Source organism: Malus domestica, chromosome 04 (assembly GCF_042453785.1).
Source record: "Malus domestica chromosome 04, GDT2T_hap1".
Taxonomy (NCBI): domain Eukaryota; kingdom Viridiplantae; phylum Streptophyta; class Magnoliopsida; order Rosales; family Rosaceae; genus Malus; species Malus domestica.
In genome coordinates, this window is record NC_091664.1 from 26,796,426 (window position 1) to 26,814,169 (window position 17,744).

Genomic DNA, 17,744 nt, shown 5'->3' on the forward strand with positions numbered 1-17,744 from the left:
AGAAAAGACTTGAGTACTTGGATCTAACGGAGGACATGACACAAATGAGCGCAATGGCGTTCTAGGATTCATATAGCCGACCCCACTTAGTGGGAAAAGGCTTTGTTGTTGTTGTTGTTGTACACAGTATTCAATTAGCATGTGTGATGTATTGTTAACATTAAGGACCTCTGTAAATTTTTTATTGTTTACTGACCAATTGCAGGTAGATGGTATGCTTACAGAACTTGCCTGCTTGCTTCTTCATATACCTTCCGTGCAATGTTTGATGGTGGTATGATTTTCCAATTTCTCCTTTGCAGCATTTTCTTTTTGGTTTTCGTAGTGTATGCACTACAAAAGTAACACAGCGGGAGTAGGTTTAGAGGGTAAAGAAATTTCTTCATGTAATGAGAAGTGAGGGTTTTTGCTTAACCACTTTTATTTACTGGTTTTTTAGTCAAGTTTATAGCACCGAGGATATAGGTGAACGGTGAAGCAATTTGGGTAACATGTTATGAGAAGTATACTAAATGATTTTTCCTTTTTTTTTTTTTTTGTTTTGTTAGAGATTAAAGATGTAAGTGTACCAAATTGGAAGCTCAAATATTGAACAACATGATTTACTTCATTTGTTAGTTGGTAAAGACTCTCTCTCCTCAAAACCCATTGTATTCCTTCGGCACTCTTTTCTTGGTGAGAATTGGAATTTTTATTTATGTTTCGAAACTCTAAATTGGTTGTCCTTCTCATATGAAAAATGAATATATTTTTGTGTGATTGTATTTGTATGAACAAACTCCGCCGTGTAAGTTTATCTTACATTGCCGGTCCCAAGCCCGGATAAAGGAGGAGGGGGAGGGCGTCAGGTAGTCGACAGCCGGCACTCCATGATCACGTCGAATCCTTATGAAAATGAATCCAGAACGAAATCGCGCTAAAGCTAGGGCGTCACCCGTAAGTGGCGCGATGTGTGGCCTGAGCACAGTGATAAGTGAGCAAGGGTCGCTGTATCTCCGTCGGCACCCGGATACAGTGTTAAATGAGCAAGGGGGCTATAGAAACTTCTTTTCGAACGACTCCACTCAAAGTTGTTTGGGAGCATATGCTCCTATCAACTTTACACGGGACACACAAAAGAAGTACTTTGATCCTATTAGACGGGGAAGGGTGAAGAAGCTAGGACAGAAGGGTAGAGTTCAAGAGAGCAAAATGCGTTTAGGAACGTGGAATATAGAAACCTTGACGGGAAAATCTATGGAAGTAGTAGAAGTTATGGTGAGGAGAAGGATAAATATTATGTGCCTACAAGAAACTAAGTGGGTTGGTCGTAAGGCAAAGGATCTAGAAAACTCAGGGTTTAAACTATGGTATTCGGGCACAAATAGAACGAGAAACGGTGTTGGCATCATCGTGGACAAGACCTTGACACAAGATGTTGTAGATGTCAAGAGGGTAGGAGATAGAATCATGGCAATCAAGATTGTAATAGGACAAGAACTTATCAATGTGATTAGTGCGTACGCACCTCAAGTAGGGTTGGATACGAGTTCGAAGGAGAAATTTTGGGAAGACCTTGGAGACTTGGTGCAAGGAATTGCTCAGACGGAGAAGTTATTTATAGGAGGAGATTTAAATGGACACGTGGGCAGGGAGACAGGCAATTATGGAGGTTTTCATGGTGGCCATGGTTTTGGGGAGAGAAACGAGGATGGGGAAGCTATCTTGGATTTTGCAATGGCATATGATCTCTTCTTAGCCACACAATGGCGTTCTAAGATTCATATAGCCGATCCCACTCAGTGACTTGGATTTTCCAAGTCTCCAACCGAGAAGTTTTCCTCACTCGGGAAATTAAGGGAACGCTACCTCAACCTATATGCTCCACTCACAAAGCTTCAACATACAAGCTTCAACAAAAGAAAATTCAAAGAACTTAGCGAAGAAGGCTTTGGTGTATTTAACACAATACGTTGAAATGAAGGAAAGCTTATTTATTGATATCCCCGATAAGTTACAAATATGTACATATACTTGAGTCAAAATAAACAAACAAGAGGGAGCCTTCACAAAGGTTGCTTAGGAGAAGTCTCAGCAGTCGGTAGAGCCCCAGAAAGAGAAGGCACCGGAGGGGGATCATTCGGAGCCTCAGTATTGGACAAAACCCTAGAAGGAGGAGGCATCAAAGATTGATCATTTGGAGCTTCATTACGCGGTACAGCCCCAGAAGACGAAGGCAATAAATGCCTTTGGAACAAACCCACAAATCTCTGATGATCAAGTAAAACCTGACCATCAGTTTCCTTCATCTGGTCAAGCTTCCTCTTCATGTTTGTAGCATAGTCATGTGCGAGCCGGTGCAACTGTTTATTCTCATGCTTGAGCCCTCTAATCTTCTGTTTGAGACTCATCACTTCAGCCGCCAATGATTCAACTTGGCGGGTTCGAGCAAATAGGCGTTGGGCCATATTAGATACAGAACCTGCACACTGAACACTCAGAGCCAGAGAATCCTTAACAGACAACTCATCAGACCGTTTGGAAAGTAGTCTGTTATCTTTGGGAGTGAGAAGGTTCCTGGCCACTACCGCAGCGGTCATATCATTTTTCATCACGGAATCCCCAACGGTAAGAGGACCAGTAGGGGAGACGAAGGATGGGCGCCATATGTTGTCTGGAGAAGGCCGGGCTGCCTCTTCAACAAGGTTCAAGTCAAAACGACGGTCGGAGGGGCCAGACATTTTCAAAGGTGTTGAAGAGAGAAGAGGTCGGACAAATCAAGATCTTAGAAGTGCAAGAATGGAGCTTCTACTGGTGGATATTCAAGTGTGCTTTGGAACTTAATGTCAGCCCCTATAAAAATCTGCACTCGACGAAGCTTCAGAAATCGAAGAGGCGCCTGCTCAGAAATCGAAGAGGCGTTTGCTTTCTCAAAAGCTGGGCTACTCAGAGATTCTCAAAAGCTAGGCTACTCAAAGACCACAAAGGCCGATCTCAGAAATCGAAGAGGCTTGCTTTCTCAAAAGCTGGGCTGCTCAGAGACCACGAGGGCCGATTTCAGAAATCGAAGAGGCACCTACTTTTCCAGCCTTGTCAGCATCTGTCACACGCACACTCAGCTTTGCGGAAATTATGGGCATTCTGTCGAAGATTTCTGGCGAAGTAGAAAGCACATGAATCGTACTGTTCAATCACCCACTTCCCACACGCAACAGTAGCTCATGGGTACCACAGATAACTTTGCCAAAGTTCTCTGACAAAGTTGAGACACGTGAAGCTTGCAGCTCCCACTACATCGATCTGACCAAGAAGGGTAAAAGAATTGCAAAGAAACAACACTAACAAAGTTTAGACACATAAATTTTGAAGGTCTAGCTACCATATTATTACCCACAAGGGTAAAGGAACAGTACCACTGCTGGATAATTGGAAAGTCCCGGTGTGTCAACCTCTGTGCTTCGTGGCAAGGTAGACTAGCAAACATGCCCAACCTTTACTCACATTCGAGAAAACACTCCTAACAAGATTGCTTGCTCCAAAATCGAAGAGGCACCGCCCTCCGAATCTCGAGAGCCAGACTCCCAACATGATTACTTTCTCAAAAATCGAAGAGAAGGTAAAGGAACAGTACCACTGCTGGATAATTGGAAAGTCCCTGTGTGTCAACCTCTGTGCTTCGTGGCAAGGTAGACTAACAAACATGCCCAACCTTTACTCTCATTCGAGAAAACACTCCCAACAAGATTGCTTGCTCCAAAATCGAAAAGGCACCGCCCTTCGAATCTCGAGAGCCAGACTCCCAACATGATTACTTTCTCAAAAATCGAAGAGACACCGCTCTCCGAATCTCGAGAGCCAGACCCCCAGCAAAATTGCTTTCTCAAAAATCGAAGAGGCATCGTTCTCCGAATCTCGAGAGCCAGACCCCCGACAGGTCTCTAATCTTCACACGCAACATCAGCTTTCCAGATACCACAAACCACTTTTTCAAAGTGCTCTGACAGAGTTAAAACATGTGAAGCTGGCAGCTCCCACTACCGTGCTATAACCAAGCAGGGTAAAGGAATAGCATTATTACTTGATGTTAGGGAGACTCCTATATATGTCGACTTCCATCCCTAACGGACAGGCAGACCTGCAAAAATGCTCAACCCTTTCTCTTATCTGAGAGGGCACTCCCAACAAAGCCTTTCGAAATATTCAGCTTTTTTTCCCCCCGATAATACCTCTGTAAACAAGCTATACTAGAGCAAGAATATCTCATATCATCAGGGTTAAAAGCAAGAGTATCCCATATCATGCTTTTTCCCTGTCTTTTCCTTTGGCCTTGTTCTTACCTGCAAGACAAGGAGAAAGAGAGCAATCAGTCAGCACTTGGAATCAAGCTTCCAGCCAGGAACTGACTGCCTGGAACCTCTTACCTGATTACTTACCTGGCATTGCTCTCGAGTACTCATCTTCAACATCTTATGCTTCCAGGGAAGATACCGCATCTGCCTGAGGAACAGATAGGGCAAGTGAGAAGGATACAAGGAAGCATGTGGAGACAAGCGTAACAGCACACGTGCCGATACATCCACTACTCCATCAAAAGCAAAAGTATCCCATATCAGCAGGGTCGAACGTACTCTAGATTTGATGGACTTGTTTTGACCCTCAAATTCTTCAGTCGGCCTTATACTCTGGAGGAAACCAGAAAACCCTCCAGCCCAGTTCAAGAATAAGCCTGTGGAAAGTTACTTCTTCAAAAGCAAAAGTATCCCATATCATCTCTCCTCATTTTTCTTCTCTTTATCCTTCATGCTGCCTGCAAGATAGGGAGAATGTGAACAATCAGCCGGAGCTCTGATTGCTTACCTTGTCTGTCACCTCTTTCAGCAGATCTCCCAGCTCGGCGACTTGGGGGACTCCTACTACATGGTTTGTATCTCGCTTGACCAAGCATGAAACTACAAGTAAGCTTCAAGTGAAATTGATACATTACCTTGTGCATCTCCACCAGTTACAGATACCACCCCTGGATGGAGGAAGAGTACTTCCAGAGAAGATGCCACATCTACCTATGAGACAGATAAGGCAAGTCAAGACGATACCACACTCCGGTACTTAGAAGTTTCGTGGCTACGAGATCATTCTCCCACAATTTTTCCTAATGTCATTTGTACTAAATCATTCACTTGTACTCACTAAAGGAGAGCTTGAACCTATGTACTTGTGTAAACCCTTCACAATTAATGAGAACTCCTCTATTCCGTGGACGTAGCCAATCTGGGTGAACCACGTACATCTTGTATTTGCTTTCCTATCTCTATCTATTTATATACTTATCCACACTAATGACCGGAGCAATCTAGCGAAGATCACAAAAAGTGACCGTTTTCGCTACCTAGGATCTATCTTGCAAGAGAACGGAGAATTAGATGGAGATCTCAACCATAGAATACAAGCTGGATGGATGAAGTGTAAGAGTGCATCCGGCGTGTTGTGTGACCGTCGTAGGCCACTGAAGCTCAAGGGAAAATTTTATAGGACGGCAATAAGGCCAGCGATGTTGTATGGCACAGAATGTTGGGCGGTGAAGCATCAACGTACACAAAATGGGTGTAGCGGAGATGAGGATGCTTCGTGGGATTTATGGGCACACGAGAAAGGATAAGATTGGGAATTAGGATATCCGAGGTAAAGTAGGAGTAGCCAAAATTGAAGGAAAGATGAGAGAAAATCGGTCCCGGTGGTTTGGACATGTGCAAAGAAGGCCTACTGACGCTCCGGTTCGAAAATGTGACTACGGGACAGAGGTTCGGGGCCGAAAGAGTAGAGGAAGACCTAGGAAAACTTTGGAAGAGACCCTAAGAAAAGACTTGAGTACTTGGATCTAACGGAGGACATGATACAAATGAGCGCAATGGCGTTCTAGGATTCATATAGCCGACCCCACTTAGTGGGAAAATGCTTTGTTGTTGTTGTTGTTGTTGTTGTTGTATTTGTATGAACAACTTAAACCACATCTTTTTCTATGTAATGTATTCTTCAAATACCTATCTTTTGTTCATTATTACACATAAGGATGCAAATAGACTATGGTATGGACGTGGACAGATTTGAATATGTGATATATCCTACATATATTTATCTTTTTACCTTATTGAATATGAGGATGTAAATAGATATTTCTTTGATATGGATATAATTAGATTTTAATATATTTGATGTTTAACAAGTTTTAAAACCCGCAGCATCGTGCGGGTTCTTTTGCTAGTACATGGCTAATTACGGAACAAAAAAACCAAAACTTGTGTTTTAACATGCATAACATAATTTAACGTACCAATAATGAATTACATGCCTGGCATGGTTGGGGAGTCTGGGACAGCGACAAAATAGTTGCCTCAGCTGCAATTCAATTCATATGCATCTCCTCAAGGATAACTCATATGTAAGAGATGGTGTTCGTGCCCAAACGCGCATACCTTTAAAAGCAAAGATATGTATGCAGGTATAAATAAATGACAAAACAGCACCAACCAGCCAGAAAACGAACAAAAGTATAAAATGGAAGTGCAAAATCAAGCAAACATTCAAACCATTATGCAATATTGCCAGAAATAACTAAAAATATTCATTCAAGTTCAAACTTTTCCACAGTAAAATACACATGCAAAAGGTCAAGAGTCGGAGACAGTGGGAGGGATGGAAGAGAAAGAAGTGATCTGAGAGATGAGAAGCGAGAAAAACAAAGGGGCTTCCCCCATCAGAATTTATCCCAATCAACAAACAAAACCCAGATTTCAAGAATTAAAATCATAAAAAATTCCAACAAATAAAATAGAACCCAGGAACCAAACCCATCAATCTTTCCTAAAATCGGAGAACTCACCAGGAAACCCATGGTTTTTCTGGGTTTCAAAATTTTCTTCGAATCCGAACAAGATTCGACTGCGAGAGGGAAGGCTAAGTTTCTGAGATGTTTTCGTTTTTGAGATAGGGAAGGTGAACCATTCACGATACTCTATGATTTCGATTTGAGGTTGAAGATTGGAACGATCTGGATGAATTTTGGTTTCGGGATTGTAAGGTTGATTTGGATGAACACAGGTTTTTGTTTCAATTTAAGGGAAAATGGAGAGATTCATCTGGGAACAAATGCTAAAAACTTTGTCCTGGAAACAAATGGAAAAGCCGCGATGACCAACACGTGCACATCAGGGGCAAATTAGTAAATTTACTGTGAAACCCAGGGAAATAGGTTGAAGATGGTAACAGCTGGAGGGGCAACCGCCCACACACTAATGATCAACAGTAACCCAAAACTAGGTTGTAATACATATAATATAATTTGGACCCAAAAATTTGGGGTTTTTTTGTTTCCACCCTCCCGTTGGAGACAACCTTAGGGAGAAAAAATCGGTACAAATAGAAAACGCACCAGAAGGCACAAACATCTGTAGTACAAACCCATTTTTGTTGTCATTGAATGAGCGGAAAATGGGAATATAAACGAATAGTTTTCATGGCTTACTATGGGGGAAGATCAACATCTGTAGTACTTTCACTAAGAACACGCTCCACCTCCTGAATATTTTGTCTCAACTCACAAGACAACTTGTCCTGTGATGGAAGTTTCGCAATACTAGGAAAATATGCTCGAGCCACAAATAGTTGATCCTTCAATCTCTCTCTTCACCATTGTAGAATTATCAGAAAGACGGGCCATACGGCCTACTTCCAACAACACCGATATTGTCCCCAACTTGGTAATTATCACCTGCACAATCCGTTAGGTGTGGGGTTTTATCACAAAAGACCTCGGTTTAGTTAGAGTGAGTTTAGGATATTTAAACTCTTATTTTATCATGGATACGGTCGATGTGAGACATTTCAACACGCCCCCTTACGTGGAACCCAATTAGTGGGTCACACGTGGGAGATCCACACATCGACAACCACGTGGAGCCAAGAGGACTCACCCTACACGCGGGGCCAAGGGACCCACCATCATCGCGCGCGGCCAAGGGGACCCATCCATCACGTGGCAGTATGGTACGAGCCCGCTCCCTGGCTCTGATACCAAGTAGAATTATCAGAGAAAGGGGTCATACGACCCACTTCCAACAACACGATATTGTCCCCAACTTGGTAATTACCACCTGCACAATCCGTCAGGTGTGGAGTTTTATCACAAAAGGTCTCGGTATTAGTTGGAATGGGATTATGGTATTTAAACTATTCTTTTGTCATTGATACAGTCGATGTGGGACATTTCAACACGCCCCCTCACGTGAGACCCAATTAGTGGGCCATACGTGGAAGATCCACACATCGACAACCACGTGAAGCCAAGGGGACTCACCCAACACGTGGAGCCAAGGGACCCACCATCATCGCTGGGGCCAAGGGGACCCACCCATCACGTGGCAGTACAGTACGGGCCCGTTCCCTGGCTTTGATACCATGTAGAATTATCAGAGAGATGGGCTTCCAACAACACCGATACTATCCCTAACAAAGTAATTACCACCTGCATAATCCGTCAGGTGTGGGGTTTTATCACAAAATGTCTTGGTTTAGTTAGAGTGAGTTTAGGATATTTAAACTCTTATTTTATCATGGATACGGTCGATGTGGGACATTTCAACAACCATAGCATCCTTCATGTCTTCTCTATGTTGTTCACCCCAAAGGCAGTAGCTCCCAAACTTCAACTCGCATGATTTTCCACTTTGATCCACACCACCTTTCGCATAATCAATGACTTGAGCTGAGTCACAAGCTTTAGATTTCTGCCACAAAGATCCAAATTAAACAGAGCAGAAGGCAATAGCTATACAAGAACATAATCTGTTAGCATGTTAATCAGAATCCAAGGAAAAAAGATGGCCGATTCATGCATACATTTTCAAGGGGAAGTGAGTGCGGACCATCATGAGGTGGAGCTGAAACTCCTGCAGTTACTGAAAACAAAATTCAAGTTAGAATCTATTACGTGGCAAGTAAAAAGGATAGACAAACCTTAGAAGGCATTGAACATTAACAGGCCCTTTGATTGTTCATTGTTGTGGACGACACTGGCTTATTCGTTGTTGAGAGCGACACTGACTTGTTCATTGTTGTGAACGACACTGGCTTGTTCATTGTTGTGAACGGCGCTAATATTTTTGGTTTCATTTTCAGCTTTATGTGAAATAGCTTCACGTGAAATATTCTTTAGTATATCCTGGCACAAAACAAATAAAGGTAGAGAAATCAATCAGGTCATTGAAGACTTGAGATGCCTGAATCACATCACTCAAATTATTGACCGTGTTTGTAGACAGGTCGTACCCAGTGCACAAGGCTCCCGCTTTACGCAGGGTCTGGGAGAGGTGAATGTCGGCTAGCCTTACCCCCAATTATTGACCGTGTTTGTAGACCAAATGAATAAAATATTGCTGCAATGGTTCCTATAGGCCTTAAATGCCAAACACGAGAGTCAAAAAATTAATTCTCATATCATGGATTAGTGAATGGCTGCCTTAACCCAAACCACAAGAACCTGGATAGGCAGGTGTTTCCAAGATACAAATTCTGTTAATTAGGCAGCAACTATGAAAGACTGGGAAGACCCGCGAAATAAATAGAACCACAGATGGAGAAACTAGTATGGTAAATTATAAAGATATTTCTTCACTGTGGATCTTTAATTTTCTCATCTCAAAGACAGATTAAATGCCAAGACTTACAGAAAAAAAATTTGTATGTGCCCATAATTAGTTTTCAGATTCTCCGAAGGTACACATATCCTACAGTTAGAAACATAGAATATAGGGCCACGGATTTCCCCATAGTTTTAACACAATCAAAAGATTATGATCTTTGGTAACTGAACAAACCAGTTATACTTCAGAGATTATTTTGTATTATTGCTGTATTTTCCCATAGTTTTAACACTTTTTAGAGGACCACGCCAACACTTAAAAATTCTTAGATGACCCGGGTGGATGAGGAAGTTGATGAATACCGTCTGTAAATTCTTTCCGGCCCCTTACACATTAATAGTTAAGACTTACCAATTAATATCACAACTCTTAAATAGATAAACAAATTCCTAGCAGAATTTATCTCAACGAGACACAATGTCTAATTTTGAAGAATTTTAACACGTAAACATTGCCCTTATCAATTAATATCATACATTTCAGTAGCATTTGTCTGGAAGCTAAGTGATGTTTCATCTACAAGCCTATTTCCCTATAACTAACTAAGCATTGTATCAAACAAAAAGCAGCGGCACCATCAAAAACCTAACACCAGAGCAGTAAGCAACGAACCTTTGAAAGGGTTGGTGTGAAATTTTTCACGAAATCATCTACATGCTTCGAACCACCCCCCTGCAAGAAACCAAATAATCAGTAATTTATCTTCACCAATGTGTTTCTACCCGTGAATTAGATTTACAAAGCTGGCTAGTATAGTTTACCACTGACAGATTAGAAGCATTTATGATGATTTTTGTACCATATCCTCCAATCTGTCACCGATTCGAAAATTCGAAAAAGAAAAATAAAACAGATCAACACCAAGAATGTAGGATACAGAAAACAATTCCAAATTAACAACAAAGTTCTACTTCTTACTGAAGGCGAATTTTGTTGTTCTGGTACATATCCTGCATATAATGAACAACAACAACAACAACAACAACAACAAAGCCTTTTCCCACTAAGTGGGGTCGGCTATATGAATCCTAGAACGCCATTGCGCTCGGTTTTGTGTCATGCCCTCCGTTAGATCCAAGTACTCTAAGTCTTTTCTTAGAGTCTCTTCCAAAGTTTTCCTAGGTCTTCCTCTACCCCTTCGGCCCTGAACCTCTGTCCCGTAGTCACATCTTCGAACCGGAGCGTCAGTCGGCCTTCTTTGCACATGTCCAAACCACCAGAGCCGATTTTCTCTCATCTTTCCTACAATTTCGGCTACTCCTACTTTACCTCGGATATCCTCATTCCCAATCTTATCCTTTCTCGTGTGCCCACACATCCCACGAAGCATCCTCATCTCCGCTACACCCATTTTGTGTACGTGTTGATGCTTCACCACCCAACATTCTCTGCCATACAACATCGCTGGCCTTATTGCCGTCCTATAAAATTTTCCCTTGAGCTTCAGTGGCCTACGACGGTCACACAACACGCCGGATGCACTCTTTCCATCCAGCTCGTATTCTATGGTTGAGATCTCCATCTAATTCTCCGTTCTCTTGCAAGATAGATCCTAGGTAACGAAAACGGTCGCTTTTTGTGATATTCGCTAGATTGCTCCGGTCATTAGTGTGGATAAGTATATAAATGGATAGAGATAGGAAAGCAAACACAAGATGTACGTGGTTCACCCAGATTGGCTACGCCCACGGAATAGAAGAGTTCTCATTAATTGTGAAGGGTTTACACAAGTACATAGGTTCAAGCTCTCCTTTAGTGAGTACGAGTGAATGATTTAGTACAAATGACATTAGGAAATATTGTGGGATAATGATCTCGTAATCACGAAACTTCTAAGTATCGGAGTGTGGTGTCGTCTTGACTTGCCTTATCTGTCTCATAGGTAGATGTGGCATCTTCTCTGGAAGTACTCTTCCTCCATCCAGGGGTGGTATCTTTAACTGGTGGAGATGCACAAGGTAATGTATCAATTTCACTTGAAGCTTACTTGTAGTTTCAGGCTTGGTCAAGCGCGATACAAACCATGTAGTAGGAGTCCCCCAAGTCGCCGAGCTAGGGGGTCTGCTGAAAGAGGTGACAGACAAGGTAAGCAATCAGAGCTCCGACTGATTGTTCACCTTCTCCCCATCTTGCAGCAGCATGAAGGATAAAGAGAAGAAAAATGAGAAGAGATGATATGAGATACTTTTGCTTTTGAAGAAGTAACTTTCCACAGGCTTATTCTTGAACTAAGCTGGAGGGTTTTCTGGTTTCCTCCAGAGTATAAGGCCGACTGGAGAATTTGAGGGTCAAAACAAGTCCATCAAATCTAGAGTACGTTCCACCCTGCTGATATGGGATACTTTTGCTTTTGACAGAGTAATGGATGTATCGGCACGTGTGCTGTTACGCTTGTCTCCACATGCTTCCTTGTATCCTTCGCACTTGCCCTATCTGTTCCTCAAGCAGATGCGGAATCTTCCCTGGAAACATAAGATGATGAAGATGAGTACTCGAGAGCAATGCCAGGTAAGTAATCAGGTAAGGGGTTCCAGGCAGTCAGTTCCTGGCTGGAAGCTTGATTCCAAGTACTGACTGATTGCTCTCTTTCTCCTTGTCTTGCAGGTAAAAACAAGGCCAAAAGAAAAAACAGGGAAAAAGCATGATATGGGATACTCTTGCTTTTAACCCTGATGATATGAGATATTCTTGCTCTAGTATAGCTTGTTTGCAGAGGTATTATCGGGGGGAAAGAAAGCTGAATATTTCGAAAGGCTTTGTTGGGAGTGCCCTCTCAGATATGATGAAGGGTTGAGCATTTTTGCAGGTCTGCCTGTCCGTTGGGGATGGAGGTCGACATATATAGGAGTCTCCCTAACAACAAGTAGTAATGCTATTCCTTTACCCTGCTTGGTCATAGCACGGTAGTGGGAGCTGCCAGTTTCACATGTTTTAACTCTGTCAGAGCACTTTGAAAAAGTGGTCTGTGGTATCTGGCTCTCGAGATTCGGAGAACGATGCCTCTTCGATTTTTGAGAAAGCAATCATGCTGGGGGTCTGACTCTCGAGATTCGGAGAGCAGTGTCTCTTCGATTTTTGAGGAAGTAATCATGTTGGGAGTCTGGCTCTCGAGATTCGGAAGGCGGTGCCTCTTCGATTTTGGAGCAAGCAATCTTGTTGGGAGTGTTGTCTCGAATGTGAGTAAAGGTTGGACATGTTTGCTAGTCTACCTTGCCACGAAGCACAAAGGTTGACACACAGGGACTTTCCAATTATCCAGCAATGGTACTGTTCCTTTACCCTCTCTTCGATTTTGAGAAAGTAGTCATGTTGGGAGTCTGGCTCTCGAGATTCGGAAGACGGTGCCTTTTCGATTTTGGAGCAAGCAATCTTGTTGGGACTGTTTTCTCGAATGTGAGTAAAGGTTGGGCATGTTTGCTAGTCTACCTTGCCACGAAGCACAGAGGTTGACACACAGGGACTTTCCAATTATCCAGCAGTGGTACTGTTCCTTTACCCTTGTGGGTAATAATATGGTAGCTAGACCTTCAAAATTTATGTGTCTAAACTTTGTTAGTGCTGTTTCTTTGCTATTCTTTTACCTTTCTTGGTCAGAGCGATATAGTGGGAGCTGCAAGCTTCACGTGCTCAACTTTGGCAGAGAACTTTGGCAAAGTGATCTGTGGTACCCATGAGTTATTGTTGCGTGTGGGAAGTGGGTGATTGAACAGTAAGATTCATGTGCTTTCTACTTCACCAGAAGTCTTCGACAAAATGCCCATAATTTCTGCAAAGCTGAGTGTGCGTGTGACAGGTGCTGACAAGGCTAGAAAAGTAGGTGCCTCTTCGATTTCTGAGATCGGCCCTCGTGGTCTCTGAGCAGCCTAGCTTTTGAGAAAGCGAGCGCCTCTTCGATTGATTCGGAGAACGGTGCCTCACCGATTTTTGAGAAAGCAATCATGCTAGGGGTCTGGCTCTCGAGATTCGGGGAGCAGTGTCTCTTCGATTTTTTAGAAAGTAATCATGTTGGGAGAGTGGCTCTCGAGATTCGGAGGGTGGTGCCTCTTCGATTTTGGAGCAAGCAATCTTGTTGGGAGTGTTTTCTCGAATGTGAGTAAAGGTTGGGCATGTTTGCTAGTCTACCTTGCCACGAAGCACAGAGGTTGACACACAGGGACTTTCCAATTATCCAGCAATGGTACTGTTCCTTTACCCGCTCTTCGATTTTTAAGAAAGTAGTCATGTTAGGAGTCTGGCTCTTTAGATTCGGAGGACGGTGCCTCTTCGATTTTGGAGCAAGCAATCTTATTGGGAGTGTTTTCTCGAATGTGAGTAAAGGTTGGGCATGTTTGCTAGTCTACCTTGCCACGAAGCACAGAGGTTGACATACATGGACTTTCCAATTATCCAGCAGTGGTACTGTTCCTTTACCCTTGTGGGTAATAATATGGTAGCTAGACCTTCAAAATTTATGGGTCTAAACTTTGTTAGTGCTGTTTCTTTGCTATTCTTTTACCCTTCTTGGTCAGAGCGATGTAGTGGGAGCTGCAAGCTTCACGTGCTCAACTTTGGCAGAGAACTTTGGCAAAGTTATCTGTGGTACCCATGAGCTATTGTTGCGTGTGGGAAGTGGGTGATTGAACAGTAAGATTCATGTGTTTTCTACTTCCCCAGAAGTCTTTGACAGAATGCCCATAATTTCCGCAAAGCTGAGTGTGCGTGTGACAGGTGCTGACAAGGCTGGAAAAGTAGGTGCCTCTTCGATTTCTGAGATCGGCCCTCGTGGTCTCTAGGGAGCCCAGCTTTTGAGAAAGCGAGCGCCTCTTCGATTTCTGAGATCGGCCTTCGTGGTCTTTGAGCAGCCCAACTTTTGAGAAAGCAAACGGCTCTTCGATTTCTGAGATCAACCCTCGTGATCTCTAAGCAGCCCAACTTTTGAGAAAGCAAACGCCTCTTCGATTTCTGAGCAGGCGCCTCTTTGATTTCTGAAGCTCCGTCGAGTGCAGATTTTTATAGAGGCTGGCATTAAGTTCCAAAGCACACTTGAATCTCCACCAGTAGAAGCTTCATTCTTGCACTTCTAATATCTTGATTTGTCCGACCTCTTCTCTCTTCAACACCTTTGAAAATGTCTGGCCCCTCCGACCGTCGTTTTGACTTGAACCTTGTTGAAGAGGCAGCCCCGCCTTCTCCAGACAACATATGGCGCCCATCCTTCGTCTCCCCAACTGGTCCTCTTACCGTTGGGGATTCCGTGATGAAGAATGATATGACCGCTGCGGTGGTGGCCAGGAACCTTCTCACTCCCAAAGATAACAGACTACTTTCCAAACGGTCTGATGAGTTAGCTGTTAAGGATTCGCTGGCTCTCAGTGTTCAGTGTGCAGGTTCTGTGTCTAATATGGCCCAACGCCTATTTGCTCGAACCCGCCAAGTTGAATCATTGGCGGCTGAAGTGATGAGTCTCAAACAGGAGATTAGAGGGCTCAAGCATGAGAATAAACAGTTGCACCGGCTCGCACATGACTATGCTACAAACATGAAGAGGAAGCTTGACCAGATGAAGGAAACTGATGGTCAGGTTTTACTTGATCATCAGAGATTTGTGGGTTTGTTCCAAAGGCATTTATTGCCTTCGTCTTCTGGGGCTGTACCGCGTAATGAAGCTCCAAATGATCAACCTCTGATGCCTCCTCCTCCTAGGGTTCTGTCCAGTACTGAAGCTCCAAATGATCCCCCTCCGGTGCCTTCTCTTTCTGGGGCTCTACCGACTGCTGAGACTTCTCCTAAGCAACCTTTGTGAAGGCTCCCTCTTGTGTGTTTATTTTGACTCATGTATATGTACATATTTGTAGCTTATCGGGGATATCAATAAATAAGCTTTCCTTCATTTCAACGTATTGTGTTAAATACACCAAAGCCTTCTTCGCTAAGTTCTTTGAATTTTCTTTTGTTGAAGCTTGTATGTTGAAGCTTTCTGAGTGGAGCATGTAGGTTGGGGTAGTGTTCCCTTAATTTCCCGAGTGAGGAAAACTTCTTGATTGGAGACTTGGAAAATCCAAGTCACTGAGTGGGATCGGCTATATGAATCTTAGAACGCCATTGTGCTCGATCCTGTGTCATGTCCTTCGTTAGATCCAAGTACTCTAAGTCTTTTCTTAGAGTCTCTTCCAAAGTTTTCCTAGGTCTTCCTCTACCCCTTGAACAAAAAGAACAAATCAAGACTTGAGAGAGATCCAAAACTACCATTGCAAAAGCAAAATCGGATCTGAGAGAAACAGATCTAGAGAGAGAGTGTGTAACCGGGAGGGTGAAAGCCATTGTGAAGGCCGAGAAGGAAGAGAAGAGGAACGAGCATGGAAAGAAAAACCAGACCCAACACATCAATCACCAACCCCTTCCACCGCCGCTTCCCAGAATAACTACCGCCCGCAACCCCGCCCTTCATTGCTCCGTCACCCCCTCCTAATCTAATTTCATTGCCGCGATTAAGCACCAAATCCACCACAATTAACACTAACCCTTCTCCATCTTCTTCTTCTTCTTCTTCTTCTTCTCCGGTTGTTGTTGCAGTGTCAATATCAAATGCGAAGTCCCACTCGCACTCGTACTCCCAAACGCCGTCGCATCAACAAGTGAAACGCGGTGCTTCCTCTGTGGCATGAATCACCATTTCTAATGATTTGATTGGTTGTTTCTGAGCTCACTTCGATTCCGAATCAAAGGCTGGATGGGATAGGATGGGATTGGACTGGATTGGACAGTCCGGCACGGATTGGATTTTCCTACTTTTAGCACAACAAACTGTGATCTTGTTCTTCCTTTTTTTCTGAAAAGAAAAAGAGAAGAAAAGAAGAGCTTACCGTTGTCTTGGCCTTTTTGGTGGGATTAAATTTTTTATCCCTTGCAGTTAATATTTATTTATTTTTTGTTTGTTATTAATTTTTGGGTCAGATCCAATTCTTTAACGTTTGTGAGGATGTCACTCCATCTTTAATAGTTGGGCTAAAAACTAAATATTTTAAACCGAAAAATATAACTTTTAGTCTAAAAATAGTTTTTTTGCTCCAACCGTTCTGATCTAAAATTTTAGCCCGGAATTATTAAAGAATGAACTTAGGCGATTTTTTTCTTAAATTAAATTTTAAAAAAAATTATGTAAACTATCGTAAATTAATTTTATGAACATTTTAATCTAAAAAAATTTAAATTCCGATAAATATTGAAAAATCACTAAACTTTTCACATAGCAAGCTTCAACTTTCACCAATCTTTCAACCTTGGGCTAACTTTCAATTCACCAACTGTTCAACACCAAACTTTCAACTTTTACCAACCGTTCAACTTTCATCAATCATCCTCTATATAAACATATGTCCAATATTTGTTGATCACACAACCTTTTAACCTTCAATCATCCTTTATATTCACCAATCTTTCAACTTTCAAAGAGTTTTTGTTTCCTAAAAATCCTCAATATCTCATCAATGGGTGATAGAAGAAGGTGTAGCATGACAATGCAGATGACACAATACCAAGCAAGGATCGAGATTGAGCATGTAGAATTGTTCAACGCCAAAGTTGAACTTGTGAACTCGTTTATGCAATCTGAGCACCATGGTGAATCTAGCCATCGTAGTACTGTCACGGAGCACCATGGCGAATACAACCGATAATACATAAACTACATAATTAATAAACTACATAAAATTAATACAAACGACAATTAATAAACTTAATTAATAAAGCACATAATTCATACACTACATAAATTTCATAATCATATCCACCATCTTCACTTGGTGATGGACTTCGTTGAAATCTTGGGATATAGGGTTCAGAGGATTCATCATCTTGAAACATATTACTTGAGACAGACTTTTGCAAAATTTCCTTTTACTTACCACGTAAGAACTTCTTCCTCTCTGAAGTGTATTTGCTAAGGTCCTCCATCATGAATTCAATTTCAAACCTATTTTGCTCCCTATCTGAGATTTCCTTCATTTGCAAACGCATTCGGGCCGTTTTTCTTAGCAAGCACTATGAGTTTCGTTCAATTTTGCAATTTCGGTACCAAAGTGTCCACTCATC

General features: G+C 42.4%; 1 protein-coding gene across 4 annotated transcripts in view; it reads right to left on the reverse strand.

The window, feature by feature from the left end:
* LOC139195347 (probable galacturonosyltransferase 7) overlaps positions 1-16,513 on the reverse strand; it is a 41,348-nt gene extending 24,835 nt beyond the window's left edge. The window contains exons 1-9 of one of the 4 annotated variants that reach the window (XM_070820756.1): positions 15,957-16,513; positions 10,593-10,624; positions 10,436-10,486; positions 10,287-10,346; positions 9,016-9,193; positions 8,872-8,930; positions 8,616-8,759; positions 7,499-7,657; positions 6,308-6,449 (exon numbers count right to left, since the gene is read on the reverse strand). In XM_070820756.1, coding sequence (XP_070676857.1) covers positions 9,050-9,193; positions 10,287-10,346; positions 10,436-10,486; positions 10,593-10,624; positions 15,957-16,101 — 432 coding nt within the window. In that variant the 5' untranslated portion in view covers positions 16,102-16,513 and the 3' untranslated portion in view covers positions 6,308-6,449; positions 7,499-7,657; positions 8,616-8,759; positions 8,872-8,930; positions 9,016-9,049. Of the gene's footprint in view, positions 1-6,307; positions 6,450-7,498; positions 7,658-8,173; positions 8,760-8,871; positions 9,194-9,300; positions 9,428-10,286; positions 10,347-10,435; positions 10,487-10,592; positions 10,625-15,956 lie in introns of those variants that run through there. The other 3 variants (XM_070820758.1, XM_070820755.1, XM_070820757.1) reach the window with 3 other exon arrangements.
* Between the last annotated feature and the right edge of the window lie 1,231 nt (positions 16,514-17,744).